The 27,500-nt window shown below is 45.4% G+C and overlaps 1 protein-coding gene across 4 annotated transcripts in view; it reads left to right on the top strand.

Annotated features, from left to right (window-relative positions):
• The window catches only part of fndc3ba (fibronectin type III domain containing 3Ba), a 90,664-nt gene that overhangs the window by 3,913 nt on the left and 59,251 nt on the right, over positions 1-27,500 (top strand). For all 4 annotated transcript variants that reach the window (XM_035609985.2, XM_035609986.2, XM_035609984.2 and 1 more), the window contains exons 2-3: positions 20,909-21,054; positions 23,824-23,899. In XM_035609985.2, the coding sequence (XP_035465878.1) occupies positions 20,938-21,054; positions 23,824-23,899 (193 nt within the window). In that variant the 5' untranslated portion in view covers positions 20,909-20,937. The remainder of the gene's footprint in view (positions 1-20,908; positions 21,055-23,823; positions 23,900-27,500) is intronic.

The raw sequence follows: 27,500 nt of genomic DNA on the forward strand, positions 1-27,500 counted from the left end.
TTTATATAAGTTAACGACCTGTGTTTTGTAACCCCCTGCAGCTTTGTCACACAGGTACAACCCACCCGTTGTCTCGGTCAGTGTAGCGCTGACACACTGTAACTTTCCTACTGCTTTTGTCCTATCCCCCTTAATCAGTTTGCCACTTTGTTTTATTCCCCTTAAGCGCTCGACCAAGGACAGAAATAATGAGTTCCAAGCAAGTCCAAAAATATGTCACTTGAAAGTCAATCTATTGTTTTGGGTTTTTTCTCTTTTCTACTTCTCAAGACGTCGACAGCTAAACCAACAGCGACCTACAGTGACCCGGACTTGACGGACCGGCCGCGCTGTAGTGGCAAGTGTTGGATGATTTGCCTCTAATATCTGAGAGAGGTTATTCTCAGCGCGGTGAGGAAGTTGTTCCCATGTTTCATGAGGACCTCGTGATGCCAAAAGCATCTGTCTCTCTGTACTCTCATCTTTCCACCTGGAGCAGGGAGATTGTGGTTTGCCATCGGCCCAATAAAAACCTTCAGGTATAGGCTTGGTTGAAAACGGGGTCAGTGATGGGGGCCGTTCTGTGTGTGTGTGTGTGTGTGTGTGTTTGCGTGCATTCGTGTCTGACGGGAAACCTCGAACATGTTATCCGAGGGGTAGTGTTACTGAACAGTGCTTGTGTATCAGGAACAGAAGCCGGAGCAGCTCTAGGGTTACACAGACAAGACAATGCGTTACCACCGATAGCATGTGAAGAGCGAGAGAGGCGAAGAACAAGAGCAGAGCATCGGATAAACCCTCCCCGCCGTTCGCTTCCTGTCGTCCAGGAGTTGGCGCACCTTTACTGAGATGTCGTGATGCTGGTTATAGCTGCTATACTGCCAAACCATGTGCACGTTACATTAAACATCTTTGGAAGGAATTATTGGATGTGGTCTGAGAGAAATCAAATCCAAAAGGTCGTTATTCTATAAGGAGAATTTCACTTATTTGATTTTGACCCTGGGCCAACAGTCCTTTTTAAAGGAAAAATACCAACCAGTATTTAGTTCTAGGTTGTTGACAACCTTGTTGTTACCTTTGGCTGCATTTTTGTTGTTGCTGTTGTTGTTGTTATTTTCAGACATTATATAGAACAAACAAGTAGCTCATACATCTAGAAATAATCCTCAGATTAATCAACAATAAAAAAAATTCTTTCCCTAGTCCGTAGAGGACAGTGGTGATTTAGCTAAGTATGAAGATATGGACATGACATACAGTACGCTCTGCCTGTGCAGATATAAGTTCATCCACCATTCATCATCTGCAATTTTCGCTATGCCATGATTGCCATATGCATATATATATATATATATATATATATATATATATCCTGATTATGAAATGCTCCAGTTCAGTTCCAGATCAGTTGCACAGATTTGGAACATTTCCACCCCAGTAACCGGTCGGCCTCTGCAGCGCCAGACTCCGTTCTGCCGGTTGGTAAACGTTGCCGTCGGTCGCGCCATCTGTTTCTCCCGAATGCAACAGGTGTGATTCCCAGAAAGATTCGCCGCCGCCTCCACTGTTACTGTAGCAGAGGTTGCGGTGTCGGCGGAGAGCGAACAAGCTGCCTCTTGTGGAGCGAGAGGTCTCTCTCTATTGGACGCTTGGAGAGGTGAGCCGTCGCTGCTCCGCTGTGAGGTTCAAGGGGTCGAACACTCCTCTGCCGTTTCCCCTCTTCCTCTCGTCTCTCAGTCCTCCTGTGTCCTTCTGATGCACGGCGAGGCGCATGGGTTCTCCCTGGGGCGGAGGAGGCTGGTGTGTGTGTTTGCCTTGAGAAGGATCACTGCTGCTGTGACATGAGGTTCATGATGGAGTGCAGGGGAGCTCTTACCCAATGTCTTTCTTTCCTTCGAAACAATTTTTTCAAGCTGACAAAAATCTTAAATTTATGTAATTCCCTATCAGGGCTGCAACATTGTTGTTTTTTTTAAATAATTGACTTATATGCCCATTCATTTCTAAACTAATCAATGAACTGCTCTGTTCAAAATTTCAGCATCATTATCCTCATGTGGGAGGAACGGGAACCAGTAAATATTTTGGTATTTCCGCCGAAAAATGGCCAAAATGACGAATGGTTTGTCGAAGTAGTCGGCAAGTTGCAACTAATCAATTAAATGACTAATTCATTTGGCTCACTTTGTACCTGTCCGTGCAATATGTCACTTTGTGTTTTCCACTTGACTCAGACCTGAAGTGGCTTGTGACTCAGACAGTGAGGAGTAATCGTGCGCATTTGTTTAGCCAAATTTTTTGTTTTGTCGCGTTATGGTAATTTCCCATATTAGTTCGAGTGAAGGGGGATTTCCTTGTACGAGCAGGTACAATGGTTTCCTTTGGATACAATTCAGGTTTAGTTTACAGATCACCGCATATATACACACACATATTATGAGTAGAAGTACACGGATGTGCAATATCTCATGACAACAGCTGGTTATCTGCTGCGTGATGCTTTCACTATCCACGTTTTTTCCCCCCCTGCATTCTTGCTCCCTCTCTCTCTCTCCGACTCTCGCTTTCTCGCCCATATGAACGGTGGCCTCTTGTTGAAGTATCCCAGCATCTCATGTTTGCTTGGCACAGAGCTGTGATGTTTACCCTCCTCCTGCTGCTCCTCCCTTTCTCTCCGTCTCCCTCCCCCTTCCCCTGCTTCTCTCGCCCTCCAGAAATCCGTCTCCCCCGTTTTCCTTTTTTTTTGTGTCTCCCTTGATAATTTCCTGCATTGTTGACAGTTGATTTAGAAGGAGATAAAAGAAGCCTTTCAACTTCTCTGCCACCCCGCCTCCCGTCTCCCTCCTCCCGTCTCCTCTCCCCCATTGCCCTCTCCTCTCTTCTCCTCTCCTCTCCCCTCCTCACATACATTGGCAAACTAACATCAGTTCTGAATCTGGTTATACAAGTCTCAGTCCAAAGTAAGTGATATGACATTTGGAGAAATCTGAAGCCTACAATGGCTGACTGTCACTTCATTTCTGCTGTTGGCAGTTTTGGTTAGTTTTCGAAAAAAAAAGAAAAGAAAAGAAGTTTCCCATCCGCCTTGAAATCTCCTTTTTCATAAGGAATGGGACAAACACAAGATAGACTGGTCCCAGTGGACAGAGTGCCTACTCTTCCTCTCTCATCATCTCCACCACCTTCCTTCGGTTTGTTTCCTCTTGTCAGTCTCCTCAACTTGTTGGCCCACATCTCTTCTTACCTTCCTGAAGCTCAACTGTGATTGATGGAATCTTTTCATTTTCATTTGTGTCAGTGAAGTAAGTTCAATTGATATGGTTATATGCAAATATAACCGGCCTCCGCTAAGACATTATTTAAAGTAGTTAAATGAAAGTAGTAAAAATCTACAGCGTTACTCCAGATTGTGTTTTCAACCCTTTACACAAACTGATTTGAAACCAAGTCTGACACTGGTTGGATGGACTTAATGTTTACGGGCCGGTGACTTCACTCAAGTGACACATCCAGGTCGACAGCCACTAGTACAACATAAGCACGGCTGCACAGGAGTTATTGTGTCAGATGATGTCTGTAGCTGATTTTATGGCATATAGCTTCCTTAAAATCAATATAATTATAAAACACTGAAGGTAATGAAAGGTCAGGTCAGTTGATTAAAAAAACATCTTTCATATTTGACTATGACTGTCGTAGTAAAACAAGAGAAAAGAAAATTGAGCCCCTGATTGTTGGTCACTCCTGTGTTGCGGACACCTGATTGGCTACATGTTTTCACTGCACCACTGTCACAATAACAGCGAGGGGGCGTGGCCTCAGATGGCATTTTCAAATGTGCTCGTCTGCAGCGGCGACGACAGCGAGAGGCAGAGGTGCAGATGATGGGGATGGGGGGAGGGAAATAAATAATTATGACATTATATATGAAATTATTGGAATCCAGAAATTAGCCCGTCAAGTTGTCATCAGGTTGTCATGAGCCGGTGGAGTCTTGTGGACACACGCCTGCAGGAGAAGCCGGAGTGAATCAGAAGAGTCGGTCGCCCTGCCCTGCCCGTGCCCTCACACAGCTCCTCGGGGGTATCGTCCGTACAAATAACTTGTTGAAGAGCTGCCCGCTGGGGTGTGTGTGTGTGTGTGTGTGTGTGTGTGTGTGTGTGTGTGTGTGTGTGTGTGTGTGTGTGTGTGTGTGTGTGTGTGTGTGTGTGTGTGTGTGTGTGTGTGTGTGTGTGTGTGTGTGTGTGTGTGTGTGTGTGTGTGTGTGTGTGTGTGTGTGTGCGTGTGTGTGCGTGTGTGTGCGTGTGTGTGCGTGTTTGCGTGTGGTCAGCTGGCTGAAGGGATCAAGTGTGCACCTGTATACACACACGCACACAAAGAACCAACTTCACACACATGCACAAAACATACACTCATGGAGAGTTAACTTTACTTGCCTGTATTAGCATGCCAGGCGTGTTGGTGTTGCAAGTTGGCAGGCCCGTGGAAAGTTCCGCCGGTCGTTAATGGCTGTTTTTATGCCTGACTGTGAGCGCTTTGACTGTGTATCTCAAGTGTCTGCCGTGTGTGTGTGTGTGTGTGTTGGACTAGGGGAACTGAATCTATAACTGCTGATATTTCCGATGAACTGGAATTGGAACTCACACTTTCTGTGTGTGTGACCATCTGTGTTCATGTGCTCTTACATGTTTAACACATGTTGGCGAGTTGATGCTTCGACGTAAGGAAAAAGTATATATATATATATATATATTTTTTTTTTTGTTAATGCAAAGCCACATGTTTTATCGCTTTACCTTGTGATTGGCTGCAGCAGCTTCCTAAACTTTGTCTTTGCTGGGATCAATATTTTGGAAAAAGATTTATCTTATTTGGAAAGTTTTTGATTTGGAAAGTTTGGTGGTGGACGTTGCCTCAGTCCCCCATTTTCCTTCACTTCTTCCCTCCTTGCCCTCAAGCCGGACCCCCCACAAATCACAAAAACATCCAAAACACACACACACACACACCCGCACCCGCACACACACGCAGACAGGCATGCAGAAACACACAAAAAAACACTCACACTCCCACATCCCTGAACCAGTGTGTGAAATCCTGAGGCTGATTGAGGAGGAGGAATGTGACCTCGTGACCCCAGGCTGTGGGGAGGGGTGTTATAAATGTGTGTGTGTGTGTTTGATGTTGCGAAGCAAGTGATTGTATGTACACTTTCCATTGGCTTGCTATACCCAGAAGTGTCCTGTCTGTTTTTTTTCACACCAATTCAGTTTTTTTTTGGATAATGGATTCAACACCGCTCTTCCTTTAGGCCTGCACATGCACATTCATAAACACGACTGCGTGTCAGTCACAGTATTCGTAAGAATGTAGAGAGCCATTCATTCATTATTTGGTAGCTCTGTGTGTGGGAGAGAAAATGTTGGTGTGTGTGCGTGAGCGCACATTTCTCAGACTCAGTTGCTGTCTTGTCTGTGAGAGAGGAGACGAGTTTCTCATGTAGGTGTGACTAAATAGCCTTACTCTCTCAGCACGCGCACACACACACACGCACACACCACCCACACCACCCACCGAGCACGCTTTTTCATGGCCCATAAAACTGATGATCTGAATGTCTTTTGGTGGTTTGTCTGCATCCGTGTGCGCGTGTGTGTGTGTGTGTGTGTCCGTGTCCGTGTGTGTGTGTCCGTGTGTGTCCGTGTGTGTGTGTCCGTGTGTGTCCGTGTGTGTCCGTGTCGTCCGTCCGTCCGTGTGTGTCCGTGTGTGTCCGTGTCCGTCCGTGTGTGTCCGTGTCCGTCCGTGTCCGTCCGTGTCCGTGTCCGTCCGTGTGTCCGTGTGTGTGTGTGTGTGTGTGTGTGTGTGTGTGTGTGTGTGTGTGTGTGTGTGTGTGTGTGTGTGTGTGTGTGTGTGTGTGTGTGTGTGTGTGTGTGTGTGTGTGTGTGTGTGTGTGTGTGTGTGTGTGGGAGAGAAGGGGGGAGTGAATTTACTTATTGACTTGGCATAGCTGTCTTAATTAAGACCCTTGGCATGGTGCTGTGCATTAGCGGCAGGGACGTGCTGTGTGTGAAGGCCCTGGACGGCGGCAGGTCCACTCGTGGTGAATGCGGCCTTATTGTCTGGACTCTGCGGTTGTCCACCTTCACTCCTATTTCCTGGACACTTGTGATTTAGAGCTGATTACGACAATTGTGGCTCATTGCATTGAAATAGCGGGTAATGCTGAAGACTTAAGGCTAGATGGACCGTCGGGCAGGTATTTTCAGAAACATTTTGAACTGAGGTCAAACTACAAATATGATTGTGTAAAAACCTGTATGGCTGGGCTGTGTGTTAAACTGAAGATTCAACTGTTCATTCTTTTTTTCTCTCCACGTAGACATGAAGTTGGTATCTTGGTCTTAGTTCAGTTATGAGTCCTACCGCTCTGTGGCTTTGCCTCATTTAGATACACAGTACATGCATATGCATATTATATACAGCATACAAATAAAGCCTAGTTGTAGCACTGAAAGTTACTGGTTTATATGTGCTGGTTCCCACGACACGGCATTCGGTTCTGTGCAGGCAGGCGGAACTCGGCAAACACCGGAGCTGTGAGAAGTGTTGCATCCAACAGAGGAAGACACTCAGTCATTCAGGGACCCTCCGGGGACGTAGTGCTGGAGCTCAGCCGGTCAAGTTAAAACATTTGAACATGACCCTAACCTCTACAATGATACACATTTAGTGTTTTCACATTATATTCAGCAAGCACATTATTATGCACCGAGGCTCTAAACCTACAATTTGTGAAAAATAAATGTGTAAGAGCATTTCGTCAAATGTCTTAATAAGGTGGACCAACAAGTCTCACATTTGAGAAGCTAAATTCATCAAAATGTTGGCAATTTGGGATACATGTTCACATATTTTGTCTTATTACAGAAAATTAAAAAAAATCTATAAATATGTTTCTTTCATTTGCTGTTAAACCTTTTTAAGAAGTGTTGCTCATATTTTCCTCAATCTGTCAGTGCAGGTAATGTGGTTAAATGTTAAATGTCACAATTTTGCTAAATGTAAAATTTTCCCAAATAACTATCTCCACGATTATATATGAAAATATAACACACACTACATTATATTGTGTGGAGTGTCTGATCCCAGAAGCCCTCTGTTGTGCAAGCTTTGGTTTTGGGGTTAGACTCCAGGGACCCATTAGCTGAGATGTTTATTGTGGATTGTACAGTTAAGGCCCCCCAAAAAAGTTGAACTTTTTAAACTCGCTGTACACCCCCGAGCCAAATCATACTCCTAATTTGCTGAATGTGCATGTGAACCCGTTCCTCACGAGGAACTCCAGAGTGAGTAATCTGCAGTCCTGTGGTGTTTTGATTTTGAGCCTGGGACTGAAAATAGTGTCTGCTGCCTGCCAGGGTATACAATGTATTGTGTGTGTGTGTGTGTGTTTGTGTGTGTGCGTGTGTGCGTGCGTGTGTGTGTGTGCATGTGCATGCTTGTTTTTGTGTATTGGAGTTCAAGCATGCCTGTGCACCCAATTGATGTTTATGCGGGTGTTTGTGGGCCTGTGTCTGTGTGCGCTGTGTCTGTGTGCACACCAAGGAGGAAGTGGCTGTGTTTGTTTAAACTAAGCACGCTCAGCCATGTGGGACAATTTAGCGGGAATGAGACCCCCCCCACCCCAAAAGCATGCACTGTTCTCCTCCCCCAGCCTACCCCGAAACCTTCTGAATGGGCGGCTGTCTTTTGAGAAACTGAGGAGTTGTTTGGCAAGTCGGGCCAATAGGTTGGGGGGGGGGAAGAGGGGAAGAATGAGGGCAGGGGGAATGCTGAGGCAGGTTAAAGCTGGAAGTGGGACAGAGGGGGGGTAGAGGAGATGATGACAGATTAGAGAAAGAAGAGGAAGGCAGATAGCGCGGCTGGTGCATAGAACTCAAAGGTGTAACTAATGCTCATTGGAAGCTGGTCTTTTCTTGTGAAAAGCATGCAACCACGGAAGTCGTACACAACACACAAACACACACACACACACACACACCCCTATCTGAGCCCCCACTTGAAAAGGAGCCGGTTCTGAGGGCGAAGCATCGTATTTGCGCTACAAGGGCTGTTTTACGTGGAACCAAGTGCATTACACAGCAATAAAGAAAGGAGCAGGAGGTGGAGGTGGTGGGTGAGGACGTATAGAGGAGAGATGAATAAAGATGTGGAGCTAATGTATGAGGTCACGCTAGGAAAACTTTTTCATGTCTGGGATGCAAATCAAAGTCTGGTGCATGTTATAAGCCCTCGGAGAGCTTCTTCTCTCTCTGTCTGTCTGTGTGTGTGTGTGTGTGTGTGTGTGTGTGTGTGTGTGTGTGTGTGTGTGTGTGTGTGTGTGTGTGTGTGTGTGTGTGTGTGTGTGTGTGTGTGTGTGTGTGTGTGTGTGTGTGTGTGTGTGTGTGTGTGAGAGAATTAGAAACGACAGACAGAAAGAGAATGTTTGAACCTGAGTTTACTCCGTCTTCATGTTTCCATGGTGACCAGAAGAAAAATTACTTTGAAATAACACATATTACTGAATATTCTTACTTTCTAATTCAGTTTTTCTACCTGTGTTTGCCAACGGCTCGTTTGCATGTTTGTCTGCCTTTTTTTTTTGTGTCTGACTGTCTTTGACACTGAAAGTCAAATGAAAGCACAACCTTTAATTTTTCATTTAAAACTGACAACCAGTTAACTCGGGTTAGCCCAGGTAATTTCTCAGCCAGCACCCAGGTGGCTTGTGTGTCCACAGCCCGCCGTGCTGTCCACCCACCCAACCACCCGCCCACCAGTCGTCCCAACTTCGCTTTTAGTCTGCTGCCTTGTGGGCTCAGCCTCCCCGTGTGTGGCCAGACTGAGCCTTGGAGATCCAAGGTGTTAGGGAGGGGTTTGCTGTGAGCTGTCCTCGGGCTTGGTGCTCCTCTCTGGGCTGCGGCGTGCTCAGCCCCTCAGCCTCTCTGGATCTGATAGAGAAAATGGCTGAAACGTGTTGGGGGAAGAAGCGAGGGAGGGGGGGAGGAAGGGAGGGATGAGAGAGAGAGAAGGAAAGAGCGACAAGGAGGGAGAAAAGGAGAAAAGGAGAAGAAAAATCTGGAAGCGGCGCCATGAAGAAGAGTGAGTCATGTTCATGTGCCTGTGGGAGAACAGCCACTTCCTCTGTATTAAATATACTCAAACGTCAACAAAATGCAGCGTGTTGTGAAGGCCGCCCGGCATGTTGAGGTTAATGGGGATGATGAAGATGAAGGTGTTGGCAGGACCGGCCGCAAAGATGCCCGGCGATATGGTGGACTTTGACGAGGCTGATGGAAGTAATGAAGACAATTACATCAGTTTTAATGACGATAATCAGGTTGTGGGGGGGGGGGTTTGTGTTTGTGCCGGTCCATAAACTATTTTGTTCGCTGTGTGGTCACCAGATTGTGGAACCAAAGCATCATCCAGCATCTGTAAAATCCAAGGAGGTCTCTCGCCTGGAGTGAAAAGAGCGAGAGCCTGGCCGTCCTGGCCGCCGGTGTGTCTCTGATGAGCGAGATTACTGATAACACAAAGTCACTTTGTCCCCCCTTGTGTTTCGACTGGTTGGGCTGCCTCTGTTTATGCTCTGACTCACACACAAGGTCCCATATTTCACTTTTTTTTAAAGATTTTCTCAGTAGTTTTTTCCTCATGGACAGAAGACCTCTCCTCTCTTTGCCTCTCCTCTCTTGAGTTACGTCGCTGCTGCGTGGCTACGTGGCAAGCGCTGGGGCTGTCAGGGCCTCTACTGTGGGTCCACTGCCTGCTGGCCCTCTGCCCAACCACACACACACGTACACACACACACACATGTGTACACACACACGTACACACACACACACACACACACACATGCACGGCCAGCCCACAGCTGTACAGCTGCAAGAGGGAGGGCTCGCTGGCAGATGCACACATCTGCCGGAGCTGGCTGTGCTGCGCTAATATGAAGCTAAGTGCTAATACACAGAGTCCCATTGCGACACAGAGGCTGATTGTAAGAGCTCTGCCTCCTTGAGGGTTTCGAACTTGCTTTTCTCTCACTCTGTCATTTTCATTCATTCATGCACTCACTCAAAAAACACACACACACACACACAGAGCCTGCTGTCTGTGGTATGACAGGCAGGACTAATGTTTGTTCTGGAGCAATAACACAATTAGAATTCCACACATTTCTCTCTCTCTCCCTCTCCACACACACACGCACACGCACACACACTCAACCTCCGGCCCCATCATCTGCCCCCTCCCCGTCTCCTCCTTCGTCTCCCCATCCTCCTCCTCCTCCTCCTGTTGTTCCACTCCTCCTTTCCTCCGTCTTTCCATCCTGCCTCTCCTTGTTAACTGATTGCTGTCAGTTCCACCTTGCGCAGACAGACAACAGATGATATTGATTTAATTAAACCACATTGCTTTGTTTTTTTCCCACAAAACTACCGAGCTGTGTCAGTGTTGTGAGTATTTTTCGGGCAGGGTTCGGCCCCGCCGCTCTTTCCGCTTACGTTTCGATGCACGATCACCTGCATCCAACCCTCACACGCACACTCAACTGGAAGTTCTCAAATAGCCATTTCCTCTTCATTTTTTTTTGTTCACAAAGTAAACTGATGCCTCACCCGCCCCTCCCTCCCTCTCTTCCTCATCCTTTCTCAACTTCTCTGCTCTCAAGTCGCCCTTTCTTTCTCTGCGCTCCCTCTACTGTCTCTCCACCTTTCTTTCTTTCTTTCTTTCTCTGTGACCCTGTTTTGTGTTCCACTATGTGTTGAGGGTGTTGTCTTGATCCTGAGTGTGTCCGTGTGCACGTTATGTAACCGTAGTCTCTCCCTGGGAATGGGCCGTCGCTTCTTTGAGCTCCGCTCTTACTTCCCGCCCACTGCCCTGGCGACAGCCTATGAGCGGGCCCAGTGGTTTCCCATCAGCCAGTGGGAGAGCGGAGCTGTGTTTTGACAGCGCAGTGGAATGCGAGTGAAGGCGGGGTCTTTCCAGGAAGTGGATGGCAGTAGAGTCAGATCCTGGACTCTTTGGCTTAGCTACTTATTTGGCACCCTGGAAAAGATTGAAAGTCAGTGAAATGTCTTTGTGTAGAACCAAGCTGATTTACAACACTGAGTAACAGTAAAAACTTAAAAAGGGGTTAAGACAAGAACATTTTGATTCATTTATACGACGCCGGACATTGTGACGGCGAGAAACACGACCAGTCCCGTGACTTGTAGGTCGTCCGGTCGTCTGTTTTTGGCCTGCTCCTCCTGGAAAGCAGCCCTGATGAGAGGATAGGATGGGTGGGTATAGATGGATGAGAGAATGACAGGGGAGAAAGGCTTTGCCCAGGGTACTCATTTTGTGTATGTGGAGAAGGGCGAGGGATGGATGGGGGAGCGAAGTGCTGAGCTGGTCGTTTACCAGGCTGAGTCCTGACTTGTCTGTGCTCAGGCTGCACACAACAATCTGCAGAATGCCTGGCATTTGGAGGAAACGGGGAAGAAAAGGAGACAAGGGGGAAGAGATAAAGGAAAAAAGGAAAGGGAAAGAAGGGCTGGATGAACGAAATGATCCAGGAGAAGATTATATTTAAATGCAACTTAAGCTTGAATTAATTAAAAGCTGCAACACGGTTCAAGACTTCCTCAGACGCTGACAGTGAGAGTGAGGGTGTTCGCTGCACTCCTCAGAACCGACTGCAGATTCTCAGCAGCTCCACATCTGCCACGAGTTATGTGCAAGAGTCAGGCAACGACCGCAGTGTAACCTTGGAGACTCGTTTGCATTCTGCAAAAGTGGAGAGAATGCTCGTTCATGCAGGGAATGTGGGACGTGGCAATGACAAAACTTCCAAAACTGCAGCATTGTTGTGATAAGGAGGAGCAGCGGCCATGAGTTTGGAGGAAAAGGCCCCGTGGGAATGAAGTTCAGCTATTTAGACCCATGGACTGTGTGCGTTCAGTTTCAATTTCAATTTGGGTTTTCCCATCGATGTGCTCACCCTGTGCGGATAGTCCTGGTTTGGCAGGTTTTGCCTATTGTGATGCAACAGATTGTCCTGCACCCACCCCGTGTCCTTTAGAAATTCAATGCGATGTTACCTTGAAGAAAGCACATTTCTGAAAGGTGATTTCTTTCATCCCACTCTTGAGTTGTTAAGGAGGCCGGTGTGTTCTCCAAAAAATGATGATGATACTCCAAGGAAATTGAGTGGAATAGAAGGCAAAAGGACTGGATCCGCAGTCTCTTGTATGACACTGAGGTAAAACGGGCTGAAAGTTTTTAAAGAGGCTCGCTTAAAATGAAATAAAAGCCTTCAGCAGCATCTGGTTGTTAGAGGCTTTCATTCACCATCAGATGTGGTTTCTTGAGGTGCTGGATCTCATCTGTCTCAGGGGTTGGGTGGGAGGGGGTGCCCTAAAGGCCTCACTTTCAACAAGATCTTGTTTGTACATGGTTTGCAAGCGGAGCCTGTGTGCGCGCTTGTATGTGTCCGTTGCATTCCGCTCCACCCGCTTCAAGTTCTTCTTTTTCGCGGATGACATATCATTACCACAATTACAGGGCAAAGAGGACGCCGACCATACACACATACAGGACACACACACGGAGGCGTGCGCACATAAAAGCGACTGCTCAAATCTGTGTACACACACACACACACACACACACACACACACACACACACATATGCGAACCAAATGCATGCAGTAATCCTGAAGATCAAGCTGAATCTCCCAATTTTGTTTGGGACACTTTCCCTCTGTCCCTCTCTTTCAGCCTCTCAATACACAGTCACACACACACACACACACACACACACACACACACTTCTTGCATATGTGCAGAAAAGCTGCTGGGCCGACGTGGGAACACGAATAGGGTTCCATCATTTATAAATCCCCTCTCTGTCTTTCCCAAGTGTGTGTGTGTGTGTGTGTATTCATGCTCCCCTCAAAGTACGCACAAGTCCAACATTCCTCTTTGCCTTCCTCTCCACCTTTTTTCTCTCTTCCCTCCCCCTCCCTCCTTTCATGCATCTCCCCCACCTCCACCCCATCTCTCTCTAGCTCTCCCTCTCTCTCCCTCTCTCTCGCTTCTGGTGAAAAGGTACCCACTCTGTGTGTGTGTGTGTGTGTGTGTGTGTGTGTGTGTGTGTGTGTGTGTGTGTGTGTGTGTGTGTGTGTGTGTGTGTGTGTGTGTGTGTGTGTGTGTGTGTGTGTGTGTGTGTGTGTGTGTGTGTGTGTGTGTGTGTGTGTGTTTTAGACAGAGGGTCAGGAAGAGAGAGAGGGAACAGGTCTCTCATAGACTGAATACCTTTTGTAAAAGGAGTTGGGGTTGAATGGGAGTGGTGTTGGTGGCAGTTTCCCACCATATTTAGAAGCCAACCCCCCTTACACACACACACACACACACACACACACACACACACACACACACACACACACACACACATCCCCCAGTTTGTCTACATGCATGTGTATTAAATGCCAGCACAGATTATAGTTGTCAGCTGATAAAATGGGGCTTGGATCAATCTCAGTTGTTTGGTGTATACTGTGTTTGTGAACGTGTTTTTCTATGTTATTTCTACGTCTGTGTGTGTGTGTGTGTGTGTGTGTGTGTGTGTGTGTGTGTGTGTGTGTGTGTGTGTGTACACTGGAGTGAATAGATAGTAATTTAATTCTGAGCCATGACACCTGAGAGCATTGCTCACCGTTCCACACACCCAGGATGAGGAAAAGGATACCTACACCCATGTCTCTTTTTTTTTTTATATTGCTGTGCTTTATCTGTATCTATATATATAAATGCTCTATCTATATAGAAAACACATGTGCGATGAGTTCTCTACTGAATGAGCTCACTGCATGTGACTGACATATTCATTAGTGAGCCACGGCCTCGGGTTAATCTGAAGTTGTCCCTCACGTATCCAGGCTGCAGATGTAATCTTACATACTCATCATGGCTGTTCAACCGCAGCATTACAAAGAGCAACATTACCTAAGTTCCTTCTAAAGCTCTGGTTTCGGTTGCAATTCTCCTTCTTGAGTTGTTTCTCTCTTTTTTTTTTTTGTGTTTGTTTCATTGCAAGTGAAATCCACCCTCAGGGAAAAAAATTCCAGCCCTAATAGAACAGAAAGTCAGGCAGTGGCTGACAGGTGTTGAGCACTGGTCACGGTGATGGAGGTCAACTGTTAACCGACAACACATACATTGACATACATGCTCCTCTTCACTCTGTATTTTTTTCCTCCATTCTTTTCTCCCGCTGTCTTGAATCGCTTGCTTTTTCTCTCTCCCCTGTCTTCCTTCAGTCGCTCTTTGTAACCTGCCAGAAAAACTCAGAAGAAACTAGATGAACTCAAAAGTTCTTCAAAAATTTCCAGGGGGGGTTTACAAAAAAAAATATGATTGTGCATATTTGCTTTCTATATCCTCTTGGTGGTGTTTCAAAATGGCGGTGGTGTAAGATCCTTGCGAAGCTGGTGCGTTAGAAGGGTTAGAAAGTTCAGTACTCCAACCTCTGCCCCAGTGAAAAGTTGTATGTTGGTTGCTCGGCTCGAGTTCCTCACGTCCCAGAAGAGTCGGTGTTCAGGATAAAAGGGCTTTGATTTTGTCTTTTTTCTCTCCGCTAGTGGATATTAGTACAGTGTGTGTCTGGTTCTGGTTTCTTGTGCTAAATTTTTATCCAGGGCAGGAAACCGTTCTGGTGGTCGTACCACAGTTGGCCACAGCTTAAGCCTCCAATGGAGCCATGATGTTTGTATTAACTGAGGTTTGATTCCCTGACATAATGTTCCCCCGTTCTCCGTATCAGTGCGATTTGCCATTTTGACAACACGTCCCTAGTTCTGCGACAGCATATTAATCTTCTGCTAATATAAGATAAAACTAGACAAAGGCAAACAACGGTGATTCAACCGATTTGCAACCAAATGCGACGCGTCGCGAGATGCATAACAATATTTTAGATTGATAGAAAACTGCCACCTTGTCAGTTTGTAACTCGGGCAGACACATTCCTCAGATGAGAAACATTACCAACTCCCCCTTGAAATTAGGTTTTTATGGCTCTCGTATAAAGTCCAACCTGCTCTCAGTCGGCGTTTCTGGACTTTTTATAGATTCCCATCATCTTCTCTTCCTGCCCGCTGATGGTAGTGCTTTTTTTGGGGGGGTGGAATCTGAAATCAATGCTCATCCCTTTTTTTGTGACACGCTCACTTCTAAGAAGGACTTGTCTCATCTGTCATGTGTGAATCATCCTTCTCTCGAAAAAGGCTTACATAAAGTTAAACCATGAGCTAACTTTGGGAGGAAGCAGTTTGTTGCGACAGTTTGTGGATAAAATGTCATTGATGATTTTACCCGTCAGATGACTGGACTGGTGGTGAAATGTGCCGAAGGCTGAGAAAAAGCCAACAAACAATAGACAGTCACGATTCTTATCCATATCTAAAAGTGCAGAAGGACAAAAGGAGTTGGAATGAACAGCCCACTTGGCCCTGAAGGGAAACTACAGGGGAAGGCTTCAAGGCTGCTTTGTTCATGGCATTGGGGTGTTGCTATTACTACGATTGGTCAAAATATGAATTTCTTTGGTGCTTCCTGAATTTTTTTTTTTACAGTAGAGAGCCAGCAAAGCTTTGTACTGCTGCAGAGGAAAAATACAAACTAGGAGAGTCAGACATGCTTATGCATTGATTCAGCATTACAGTGCATGACATATGCCAGGCCATGACTAACTTAAATTTCCACAGCTGCAGGAATTAAAAAAGGCAACATTCAGCTTGTGCAGCAAAGCAGAAGGGTGGATGGTGCGTGAATATGAGTAGGTAATAAAACTGTATCCAACTTAAAGGTGCAGTGTGTAGGAATTACGGACATCCATTGGCCGAAATTCAATGAAATATGTTATGATTATGTTTTCGTGACTTTATAATCACCTTCACATCTACACGGGGAGCGGGTCATCTTCCACAGCGTCAGCCATGTTACACAGTAACGTTCCTAGCCAAGTAGCCAAGAAAGACGACTTTGACTTTTTGTATGTTAAGGTTATTCAATTGATTGCAATCTGCACTCTGACCGCTAGATGCCACAAACTCGTCCTCTAATGGCAACCAGTTCAATCTACCTTTCTCTCAGTCTCCAGTTTCTTTATCTCCTCCTCTTCGCTTCATGTCTCCCTCTCGGCTGGGCCAGGTGAAGCCATGTGTGTCCACTCCTTCTGTTGTTTTCAGATGAAAAACGTTCTGCAAGAGTGGCACAATTGGGATTTCATGATTTCGTGATAATTTTGCAGCGGTGGTGGGGCTCCGGCTATATGAATACTGTTGTATTCCTTTAAAAAAAAAAAATATATATATATATATAAATATAATTCAAGACTAGTTAACAAGTTTCAAATTTATTCTGAGCAAAATTGTCAGTCTCAAGAGGTTTAGCCTGTTAGGAGGTTGCACAAATGTGTGTTTGTCTGGGTGTACGTGTTTGTATTTCTGGGGCTGTGTGTTTGTGTGCGTGCGTGCGTGTGTGTGTGTGTTGAGGGAGAGAGAGAGAGGTGTGAAGCAGTCGACTGGAAGTAAGTCAGACAGTCTGTTAGGAGGTTGTGAATATCCATTATGCTTCATCGGGATGGACAAACTGGAGACTTTGGGCGTGAGTGTGAATGATGAATGAGTGCATGAGTAATGACTGTCGTGTTCTGAGGTCAGAGCTGCCCCTGCACATCTAGGGCTGTGTGTGTGTGTGTGTGTGTGTGTGTGTGTGTGTGTGTGTGTGTGTGTGTGTGTGTGTGTGTGTGTGTGTGTGTGTGTGTGTGTGTGTGTGTGTGTGTGTGTGTGTGTGTGTGTGTGTGTGTGTGTGTGTGTGTGTGTGTGTGTGTGTGTGTGTGTGTGTGTTTGCGCGCAAGAGAGTTACATCTAGGTGTGTGTTTTAGTCTATGCATCTTTTATGTTAGAGAGGCAGTTTCCGTCCTTACACAGGCCTTTTTGTCCAATGACACCGACACGCGTACACACACACACACACAGACGCACACTCATACTTTTTTACACACGTACACACAAAAACATTCATACACCCCGGACAAGTAGGCGATTGTTTTCTGGATTCAACATGGAATTTTTCAATTTAACACTTTATCCCTGTTGGGAATCGACACCTTATTCCTCCCACATTCCACTGGGGAACGGAAACCACTATGTATATGTGGGAGTGTGTGTGTGTGTGTGGGGATGTCTGAAGCTGTCAACAGCCGCATCCATCTGGTAATGATTCCACTGGAAAACAAAGGTCATTATTCATTCATTGATAGCGCTGCATTAAAATTCCCATCTCTGTGCATTGGATCCTGTAGGAAATGTGTTTCTCACCACGGAGAACAGCTGTGAAAGGGTGAAAGGGAAAACACCGTTTTTCTGTACAGTTATCTTCCATCGCGACTGAGCCTTAAAGGGGCAGTACGTGATTCTGGAGAAATCTTGTTTTCCCTCTTTGTTTTTTGTTGTGATTTTCCTGCTCCGGCCGGGCCGCGAACCCCGGGTCCTCGGTGTGGGAGTCTTTGTGGCCGGACAAACACATGCTTTATAACTCACCCTCCATCTGCTTCAATCGATCACGTCTTCCCACTTTTCTTACTCTTGTCCCACATTTATTAGCTCCAACTCCCAACATGATCTAGTGCGACGGCGAGTCTACGCAGAAACATAAACCAGGCGTCGTAAGGCAAACGGGCGAACAACTTAAGTAGTCAGGAAACAGCCAGTAGACAAATAGACACCATACTTTTTCTCCAAGTCGCTTCTGCACTGTGCAATTTCACACATCACTCGTTCCAAATTGCAGTGGAAGGTTAAGTGTTTAAATTTAGAGGTTGCCAGTGCCAAGGAATGATATAACAAGACATCCGAAAGCCGAATGCAACACATTCGTATCATCTACACGTTTGGATCCTAAATGCTTGAGGGAATAGTTTGATATTTTGGCGAAATTGACTTTACTGTCTTAACTTTCTCGTCGAGAGTTAGATGAGAAGATTTATGCCACTGTTATATCTGTTATGGATATGAAGCAACTGCCAGGACAGGGATAGCTTTGCATAGAATCAAGAAAACAAGAGGGGGGGAAACGTCTTCCCCTGTAAGCCAAGAAATAGTCTGACAGAAAAGAGCCTTTGTAAAATTGAAACTTCTTGTTTTTGCACTTTGGCTTTTGTATGAGTTAAACCAATGAATACATAAGGTGTAGATTAGTGAGACGCTGCGGTGCAGATTTTGATACCTATAGTCTAGCAGTTCACGCCCTACTTTTAGCCCCTGTTAAATTAAGATAACCGTCTTGTTGCTCCTGCTTCACGTTTAACTGACGGATATGAGAGCGTCATCGGGTCTTCTCGTCTAAATGGCAGCAAAAAACTTAAAAAGTATATTTCCCAAAATAGAAAAAAAAAGGGGGTTAGGGTTCGACAGCTTCAACGGAAAAAAAGCATTTTATCTTGAGACAAGATTTTCTGCCTCCATTGGGACTATTTCTGAGGAAGATTGTGGTAGAAAGGCCGGGAGGTCTGTGGATTCTCCAAAGTAACGGGACACCCCTGCGGGAAAATGTTGGCTTTTGAATCAAATTTTCCAATCGAAATCCCATTTACATGAAGCCTCGTTTTGTAAGTCTAGAAAATAAAAATCAAACCGAGCTTTTATTTATTCCATTTCACTTATACCATTTGGCCTTTGACTTGAAATGTCGCTCACTTCCTGTATGTAGAAAAAACCCCCACACCAGAATGTCTTCAACTCTCTGCAAATGATTGAAACATCACTTCTTGTGACTTAGGCTGATTTGTATTGGTACGTGGGGGGAAAAAAAGGATTGAATAAAAGAAGAGCGGAGAGAGGTCCGTCCTCTTCTCCGTTCACTCAATATTTATCATATAAGCCGATCCTTTGCCGGTTTAATTCCCTCTCTCGTACTCCCTCCTTTCTTCGCTGTCTCGCCCGTCTCTTTTTCCTGGCAGAGCTGAGAGTGGTGTTACCATCTGTCTGTGATGTGTCCTGGACGTAACTGTGTGTGTGTGTGTGTGTGTGTGTGTGTGGTGCGTGTGTTTTCAAGGCAGGATGGCCAGGCTGAGCTGGGAATGGGGCTCAAATGGAGAAAAGTTTTTTTTGACGGACAAAGGGCGAAAAATCAGGAATTAAAAGCGGACATAGAGAGTCAGAAAAGACACGAGAGACGCCGAGAATGTGTGTGTTTGCGTGCGTGTGTTTATGTTGTAACAATATGAGCCACACAGCTGTGTGATCCACTCGCCCGTTCAAAGACCTCGACGGTGCCAGGAGACGACCGGCTGAAAGAGAAGACGCACAATGACACACAGCTGTTTTTCAGGAGGACGCTGCATGAGAGCGTGTGCATATTTTCCGTGCATGCGTGTCAGAGGTGGACGTAATACTTACTTAAAGCAAGTTCCTAGAGAGAGAGAGAGAGAGAGAGAGAGAGAGAGAGAATGTGTATTCACCTAAGAGACAGCGAATGTATTATAATATTAATGATCATTTTATTTATATAGCACCTTTCAGATGCAGCTTCACAAAGTGCCTTCACAAAAACAAACAAATCAAAGACAATTAAAATCAGCATTCCGACAATAATACAGTTTTCAGGTCACATCTGTATAAAAAAATAAAATACATAAAAAGACAATAGAAAAAGACGACATCACATAAAAGCAAGTCTGTAGAAATGGGTTTTTAAAAGTGACAGTATTGTGCTGCTGATGTGGATGAAGGATAGGCGATAAGGCTAAACGGCCGTTGGTTGTTGTTTTTAGTTTTTAGCTTTTTTTTTTTAACCGTTGTGGTTTTTTGCTTTTTGCTGCTATTATTATGCACGCTAAGTAAACCATTTCCAGATTTAGCTCAAGGGTGCCGACGCAGTTGACCCCAGAAGACCTCAAAAGACTTCCCGTTCCTGCTTTGTGTCGGTGTCTTTAATGCAGTGCTTATCTGCTGTGCGCTCGTTTTTTCAAAGCTTACGGCAGGTGCAGTCATCCCCGTTCGCCTAACAAACTTAAGACCTCATTCGTCCAATATTTCTTTATTAATCCTCCTTACAGGAAATTCTCTATAATCCCTCCTGTATTTTTTCACGAGACTTTTGTTGATGATGAAGAGCTTTGAATTAGCCGCTCACGCTCATCTCTGTGTTTCACTGTCTCTTTATTCTTTTTCTTTTTTTCCTTTCATATTGACATGATGTGACTTGTTGTATTTCACTAAGGCTGAAACGCCAGCGTGCAAAGCACTAATGTTAATCTGTTAGATTAACACTGCAATGATTGTAAGGCTCTCTCTCTCTTTATGTCTATTTTTTTCCTTCTTGCACAAATGTTCATATTTTCTGACCTTTCTCAAGTGGACAAATTATCTTTATCTTTCCATCACTTATTTTTACACGTCTTTAATCTCATTACTGTAAAATCTGGAATTACAGATAAGAGTTGTTTAAGGTTAATGTTCCTTATTTGGTTTATGTATGAAGAGGAAGTGCCTCCATGCCTCAACCTCACCTGGTGAACATTGTGGACATCAACAGTTTTTATTTGGTTGTGGTGATTTATTTTTCATTTTGTTTAGATTGTGGCCACTGAGCCTTTTACCTGGTTCAGGATCTGCCTCTTATTTCCATCACAAATAGACGTCAACGTCCTCATACATTCACATCCAATACAGGAAAAAGCTCCTATAATTTTTTTAACTTGTCAAGTAATTTCTTTGTGGGACATTTCTGTGAAGAGACGTGTCTTTGTGTTTGTGCGTATATGTATTCATTGCTGAACAATACTCAAGTCCCCCGTTTCTCATTCTCTCTCTCTCTCTCTGTACTTTCCCAGGTAGGGCAGTTCAGTGAATTTCTCCATGAATGTACGTCACAATGATGATGACAGACCAGATTCCACTGGACTTGGCTCCGCCCCCCCTCCTGAACGGGGAGGTCCCGCTCATGCCTCACATGGTTAACGGCGATGCGGCGCAGCAGGTAAACACGCACACACACACACACACACACACACACACAATAAAAAAATGCACGTGTCCACCCTTCTTCTTTCAACGATCCTCTGTCGACATACACATACATATCATCCAGATGCACACGAGAGTACTCCTCGAGCGAGCACGCTGTCACTCCCCTTTGTGGCCATTTCGTCCCATCCCTCATGGGTGGCTGCCGCAGGTAATGAAGAGCTGTTGAGCTGTTACTTGTTAAGCGTTTGTCATGTAACAGGAACAAGATGCACACAGGCACATACACTCGTATCATTCAGTCCTACAAACTTGCTTTTAACAGCTGCCCGTCTGGCTCCGTTGATGGATCCCAGGCCTTTAACTCAAATTGCTTTGGAAAAAGGATGCCAGTGCTTATCTGTGCTTGACTGACCTTATCGGACGCCGCAGAGCCAAGGGGATCACCTTCAAAGTACAGAACGCCACCCGAGCTCTGCCCAGGCAAAAGGAAGCGATCGACGTAATTAAAAGCATCACAGTTAATTGACCTTGGTCTAATCCTGTTGTCGCAGATCATTTTTGGCCCCATGTGCTTTTGGTCGACGAGGGATGATGATGATGATGATGATGATGGTGATGATGTACTGTATCCCCGGCCTCTTCCTTCACAGCCCAGAAGAAGCATGGTGGGGGTGTTTTGGCTGTAACGCATAGCAGTTAGGGAGGGTTTTGGCTGTAACGCATAGCAGTTAGGGAGACCATTTTTATTGTAACACCCTGCAGTTTAAACCCGGTTCCCAGTGTGGAATCAGAGATCTAGACCACTGATTATATAGATTTGACTCTCCATGTGTGTGAGCCCATGTTTGTGTGTATTTGTTTTATTTTAGCCCGTCTTCCACTGTGTGTGTTTGTTTGTATGTGAGTACATACTTGTGTCTTTCTGTCTGATTGCTTGCTTCCTGTGCGTCTCTGTTTATCTACCTGCCTACACTTGTGTTTTGTCTGCGTCTCTGTTCATCAGATACATAAATGTGTTTTCATAACGTGATGGAGAATTTTTTAGTTAAAGTTAGCTACAGATATAACTCAATGGAATTTCTAAAGGATGTAGCCAATAGGAGGGTTCATATATTCTGTTCCATTTACAATATGGGACCCTCCATTGGTTACACAATGAATTGCAAAACTATAGCCAATATGAGGTTCTGTATTCTGTTCCATGTTTAACCTTTTATTGGCTACATTGTTTTCCACTTCACTATGTTACAGTTTATAGCTCACATGTGCTCGTTTGTAACTCCTTGCCATTTGCCCCTCCTTGTCCGTTCCCACATCGAGCCGTTCCATTGGCCTTGACGTTTAACACATAGTGATTTGGGCTTTTGGGAAATGGTATGGTGTTTTTTTTTTTAATTGCAGACTGTATAAACAAACGAAGAACCATATACTGTTGACCAACGTTGTGTACATAGGGCTGTATTTTTCTTTTTTACTACTCTGCATTCTTTAAAATTTCGAAGCAAATTTAAGTTTTATTTGAGGTCTTACTTCTGGAACAGACCTTGGAAGTCCTGGTTTCTGTATGGCATTATATAGCCAAACAGAACGTTGAATAAATAGAAATAGTCAACTTGAAAAAAAGAAATCAGGTTATCGTCTTTTTTTTTTTGTAAATATATGAAATAAATGCTGCTGATATATTTTACACCAAAACACATAGTTTTTGATTCAATAACATCTTGTGAGTGTATCAGCCGACAGGATGATTGCAGATCCAGTGACAAACCATGCCATCAAAACATAACAGTAACAGTATTTCACATGTACTATGATCTTGGCGTGTGTTTAAGTTTAAACATTAAACATACGGCACATGTGCCGTTACTCTATTCACACCCACCCACAAGGTCTGCTATGGGGGTTTTCTCAGTCCTAAGGAAACATGGGTCGCCCTGTACTATGCTGGGGTTCCCATAGCAACAGCAGCCGCTGCAGCAGACAGAGCAGGAAGTGTGTGAGCGAGTGTGTGTATGTGTGTGTCTGAGGCAGAGGAGCAGGTTAGGGCTGAGATGGGAGAGCATGCAGACAACTACGGGAGAAAACTAATAGTATGAGGATTTTTTTACGACGCCACAACTGTGGAGCATAGTCGGGGGCTGCGTGTGTGTGCGTGTGTGTGTGCGTGAGTACTGTACATGTGTGTGTGTGTGTGTGCGATGGAGGGTCACCTGTTTCATGTCTACAGCCACGTGTACAGTCTCAACAATCTGCATGCGGAGAATATGACGGTAAGGTACACGGCATACTCCCTTCGCACACGATCAGCAGAAACTGTCATATATTGGCTTCGTTTGTACATGCTCACCTGCCCGTGTGTTTCATTGTGATGTACGCCTCTCGCTGTGTGTATTGTTTGTATTGACTGGTTTCGGTGTTTTGCTAATTTTGTTAAAACAGAAAGGCTTTCGCTGAAATCAGGGTGTGTGTGTGTGTGTGTGACACAGCAGCATCTGCTTGTTTTAACACCTAGTTTGTACTGTCTGAGTGAACTCTCTGTGTCCGCCCTACTCTGGGATCTGTTGGTTTACTGTGTGTTATGTCACCTTTGCAAGCCTATTGAATACCCAGTAGAGTGTTTCCGTCCTGGTTTGTAATTGATGAATATGAATGTGTTGTCATTTTGCGTGACAGATCATTTTTTCCCCCCCCTTAATGCCATTGTAGTTTCCTTTGTTTTATTAAATCAACGAATCTGAGTTATCCTCTTTAATTATGTGATCCCTTTGTGTTGGTACAGGTGATCCTGGTGCAGGTGAACCCGGGGGAGACGTTTACCATCCGGGCAGAGGACGGCTCACTGCAATGCATCCAGGGTCAGTCCCCTCTTAAATTATTATATTCTCATACAGTATATACATGTGGTCAGTGTGAGAGTATTCCCCATCACTTTATTTGTATGCTGGTAGCACATACTTGACACAAGGGTACTGTCTTTTGAAATCAAAAACTTTTAAACTTTTAAGTAGCCAATTGGTTGCATTTATTTCAGTTCATTGTAAAAGTCTTATGATGGAGACTTGAAACTCTCTTCAGCTAGAGAACTCACATGGAACATCATGCTACTTTTCTTCTTGTATGAAGATACAGTTGTCAAAGTATTCAATGGTATTTCCATTGTAGCAGCTGGAATTCAAACTTAGGCTACTTCCACACTACTGTGTTTGAGTTTAAAAAAATATCACAGTTGCTATGTTTAAAAAAAAAAGGGAGGGAGCGTTGTAGTGTGGACGTGCAAAAACGTTTGAGACGTTTGGAAACGACGACCCAGTCTCCGGCATTCACTTCCTGATTGGTTCTTATCAGTCATGACTCGAAAAACACCAACCAAACTCCAACAAAAGAAATCCCTGCTCTTACTTTTCACCATTTCTGTTTCTCGTTATTAGTGTTTTCTGTAACTATGCAACCAACAGGAGAGTAGACAATCTGCTTCCTGTTTAACACCGGCACACGCATGCCCAGTGTATGTGAATGATCACGTGATATGCGTTTTAAGGTGTGTTGGCATGGACGGAGATTACTTCCGATACGGAGCTAAAACGCTCGTCTGGAAGGGGATCGCTTTAGTTTTAAACGAAAACGCAGTATAGGGATGTACTGTAGCCTTAGACCACAGGATTACTAGATTATAGGAACCACACAGCGGTAAGGGGAAGACCAAAACTTTTGCCGTCCAGAAAAATGTAAAAAACTAACGGGATATTGGTTTACATTGCTGCAGGAGCAAAGATGAGGAGAAGGGAGGCGGGCGATGCTTGCATCTGAACCGTGTTATCTCCACATTTGAAGAAAAAAAAAATGCTCGTTGAAAGCATAAGTCAGTGTGACATAGTCTTACTCAACGGCTGTATCTGATATCAGCAAATGAAAAGATTGGACATGTAAGCCACTTAGAGGCTCTTAACCAAAGGAGGTGGCATTGACACGGGAATTCCCCCAACCCGTGTGGAATCGCGTCTCACTTTGATGATGTCAGCGGCAGTGTAAGTGTAAAAACTTTGAAAGGGCGCCTTTGTTTTCCTCTCAATCTCCCTCTCCCGTCTGTCTTTCTCTCCCTTCTACTCTCACTCTGTCGTTGCCTTCTGAGCTAAGGGGTTTTTATTTGAGAGAGAGCGAGAGCAGTTTTGGCTCGGACACTAACCTCCCCTTGGAAAAAAACACCACCACCACCCCATAGTCTATGTTGTAACTAATTACAGCCCGCCTCTTTCTCTCCACCCACCGTGTAATTCAATTTTCCCCTGAAATCAGAGGGATCGCCCCAGACACACCTATGGGCAGAGATGATGCCAGATAGAAATGGTACTCGACAGGATGGATGGATGGATGCAAAGATATGGTTGACCTGGGAATTCATACATGGGGATCAGTCACTGGTGGAAAGATCATGGATTCAAGGCAGATGACAGAACGTTTTAATGTGTACACTGATTTGCAATGAGACACGGGTATTGACGCTGTTGGCGTCTGGCGGTTGTCTGTTTATTGTTGCTGCCGCAAGCATAATTTGGCATAGAAGGCATCGTGTGTATCCATGTGTGCTTTCTTTTCGGTGCCTTTTACTCCGGTTGATGACAGTTAATTGGAGCGGGTGGCTGGGGGCTCGGGGGTCATGTTTGAATGCACATATTATTAATGTGGAGGGCCACACACACACACACAGACGCACACAGACGCTTGCTCTCTCTCCCTCTGTCTCTCGCAGGAGGAGGTCACTGGGTTTAATGAGAGGTGGAGTGTGGCAGTGTGTTTTGAAGGCGAACTGAGTCGCTCTTTAGACAGAGACTCGGTGTGATTACTGAGACCTCAGCGCTCCCTCCGTGTTTGCGCCCCGGCTTGTGTACTTGTGTGCCTGCAACGTGTGTGTTTGCATGGCGCACTTGTGTGCAAGCGTACGGGACAGAGAGCGAGATTACAGAGACCTCGGGGGCACAAGCAGGAACCAGCTTTTTATATAAAGTAACCTCTGTTTAGCTGCTGCACTGCACTGCGGTGCATGCATGCACATGTGTGCGCGCTCACACACACACACACACAGACACACAGACACACACACACACACACACACACACACACACACACACACACACAGATGTTCTGCCAAGCCAGAACCAGTCTGGAGACGTCGATCCAGCAGCCATAAGGGATTCTTTCATTTGAAACTTCAGCCTCCCTTCTCCGCTCACTGCTCTCCCTCCCGTCTTTTCCTCCTCCTCGGCTTCTTTTTTTTCTCCCCTCCCTCTTCCTTCCTTCTTTCCTTTCCTCCTCATTTGTCTGCCTCTACCTTAAAGCAAACCTGGAGCACAAAAAAAAGACAGTAATGTATTTATTGGATTGATTTTTAAGTGCTGCTCATTAGCCACACCGCTGTTAAATGCTTTCTGGCTGAATTTTTGTTCTTTTATTTGGACTACAAGTTCAATTCAATAACCTCAGGGCCCATGAAATCCTTTTAAAGCAGCAGTTTTTACATTCCACTAATTTATGCTTGCTCTAAAATGCAGACATTTTTTTTCCAGTGGTCCCTGACTGTCAGTCACGTCAGTGATATACTTAACCTTATTTGCTCTCTCTCCCATTTCCTTGTTTCTTTGTGCCACTTCTATAGCAGCAAATCAGTGCGACTTAATCTCATCCTTTTCTGTATCGGTCTGCTAATCAGTGTGTGTGTGTGTGTGTGTGTGTGTGTGTGTGTGTGTGTGTGTGTGTGTGTGTGTGTGTGTGTGTGTGTGTGTGTGTGTGTGTGTGTGTGTGTGTGTGTGTGTGTGTGTGTGTGTGTGTGTGTGTGTGTGTGTGTGTGTGTGTGTGTGTGTGTGTGCCTTCATGTCTCCCATCCCTCTTTAAACACACTGACCTCTCGGTGCACCGGGGGTCAGGTTCAACTGACCCTCCCCACTTCTCATCGCGCTGCTCTCATGTACACATTCTCCTCCGTCCTTTTCCCCTCCCCCCCTCTTCAAGCCCCCCCTCTCCCTTTCTCTCTCTCTCTCCCTCCCCCACTAAGACCATTCCCCTGAGCTTTCCCACACTCACATCAAAGGACAAGACTCAAGAGGGTGTGTTAGAGCACCCTGCTCTGGAATGTGTGTGTGTGTGTGTGTGTGTGTGTGTGTGTGTGTGTGTGCGTGCGTGTGCGTGCGTGTGCGTGCGTGTGCGTGTGTGTGGGGGGGGGGTTTACAAGGCTGTGTTGATTTACCGTGTTGCTTGCTCTTTGTTGGACTTTTTATGAGGGATGATGAGGCCAGGCAGTGAACAGCAGGAAGCCGTGTCCTGCCAGGCACAGGATGTGACATCATGAGTCTCGGGGGGTGGCAGCAGCAACAGCAGCAGCAGCAAAAGCCCCTCCTGTGGTGAACTCTTTTATCCCAGCAGAGATTAATAACAGTTGATTAGCCGGGGTTGGTAGCAGCCATG

This window comes from Scophthalmus maximus, chromosome 15 (assembly GCF_022379125.1).
Source record: "Scophthalmus maximus strain ysfricsl-2021 chromosome 15, ASM2237912v1, whole genome shotgun sequence".
Classification (NCBI taxonomy): Eukaryota; Metazoa; Chordata; class Actinopteri; order Pleuronectiformes; family Scophthalmidae; genus Scophthalmus; species Scophthalmus maximus.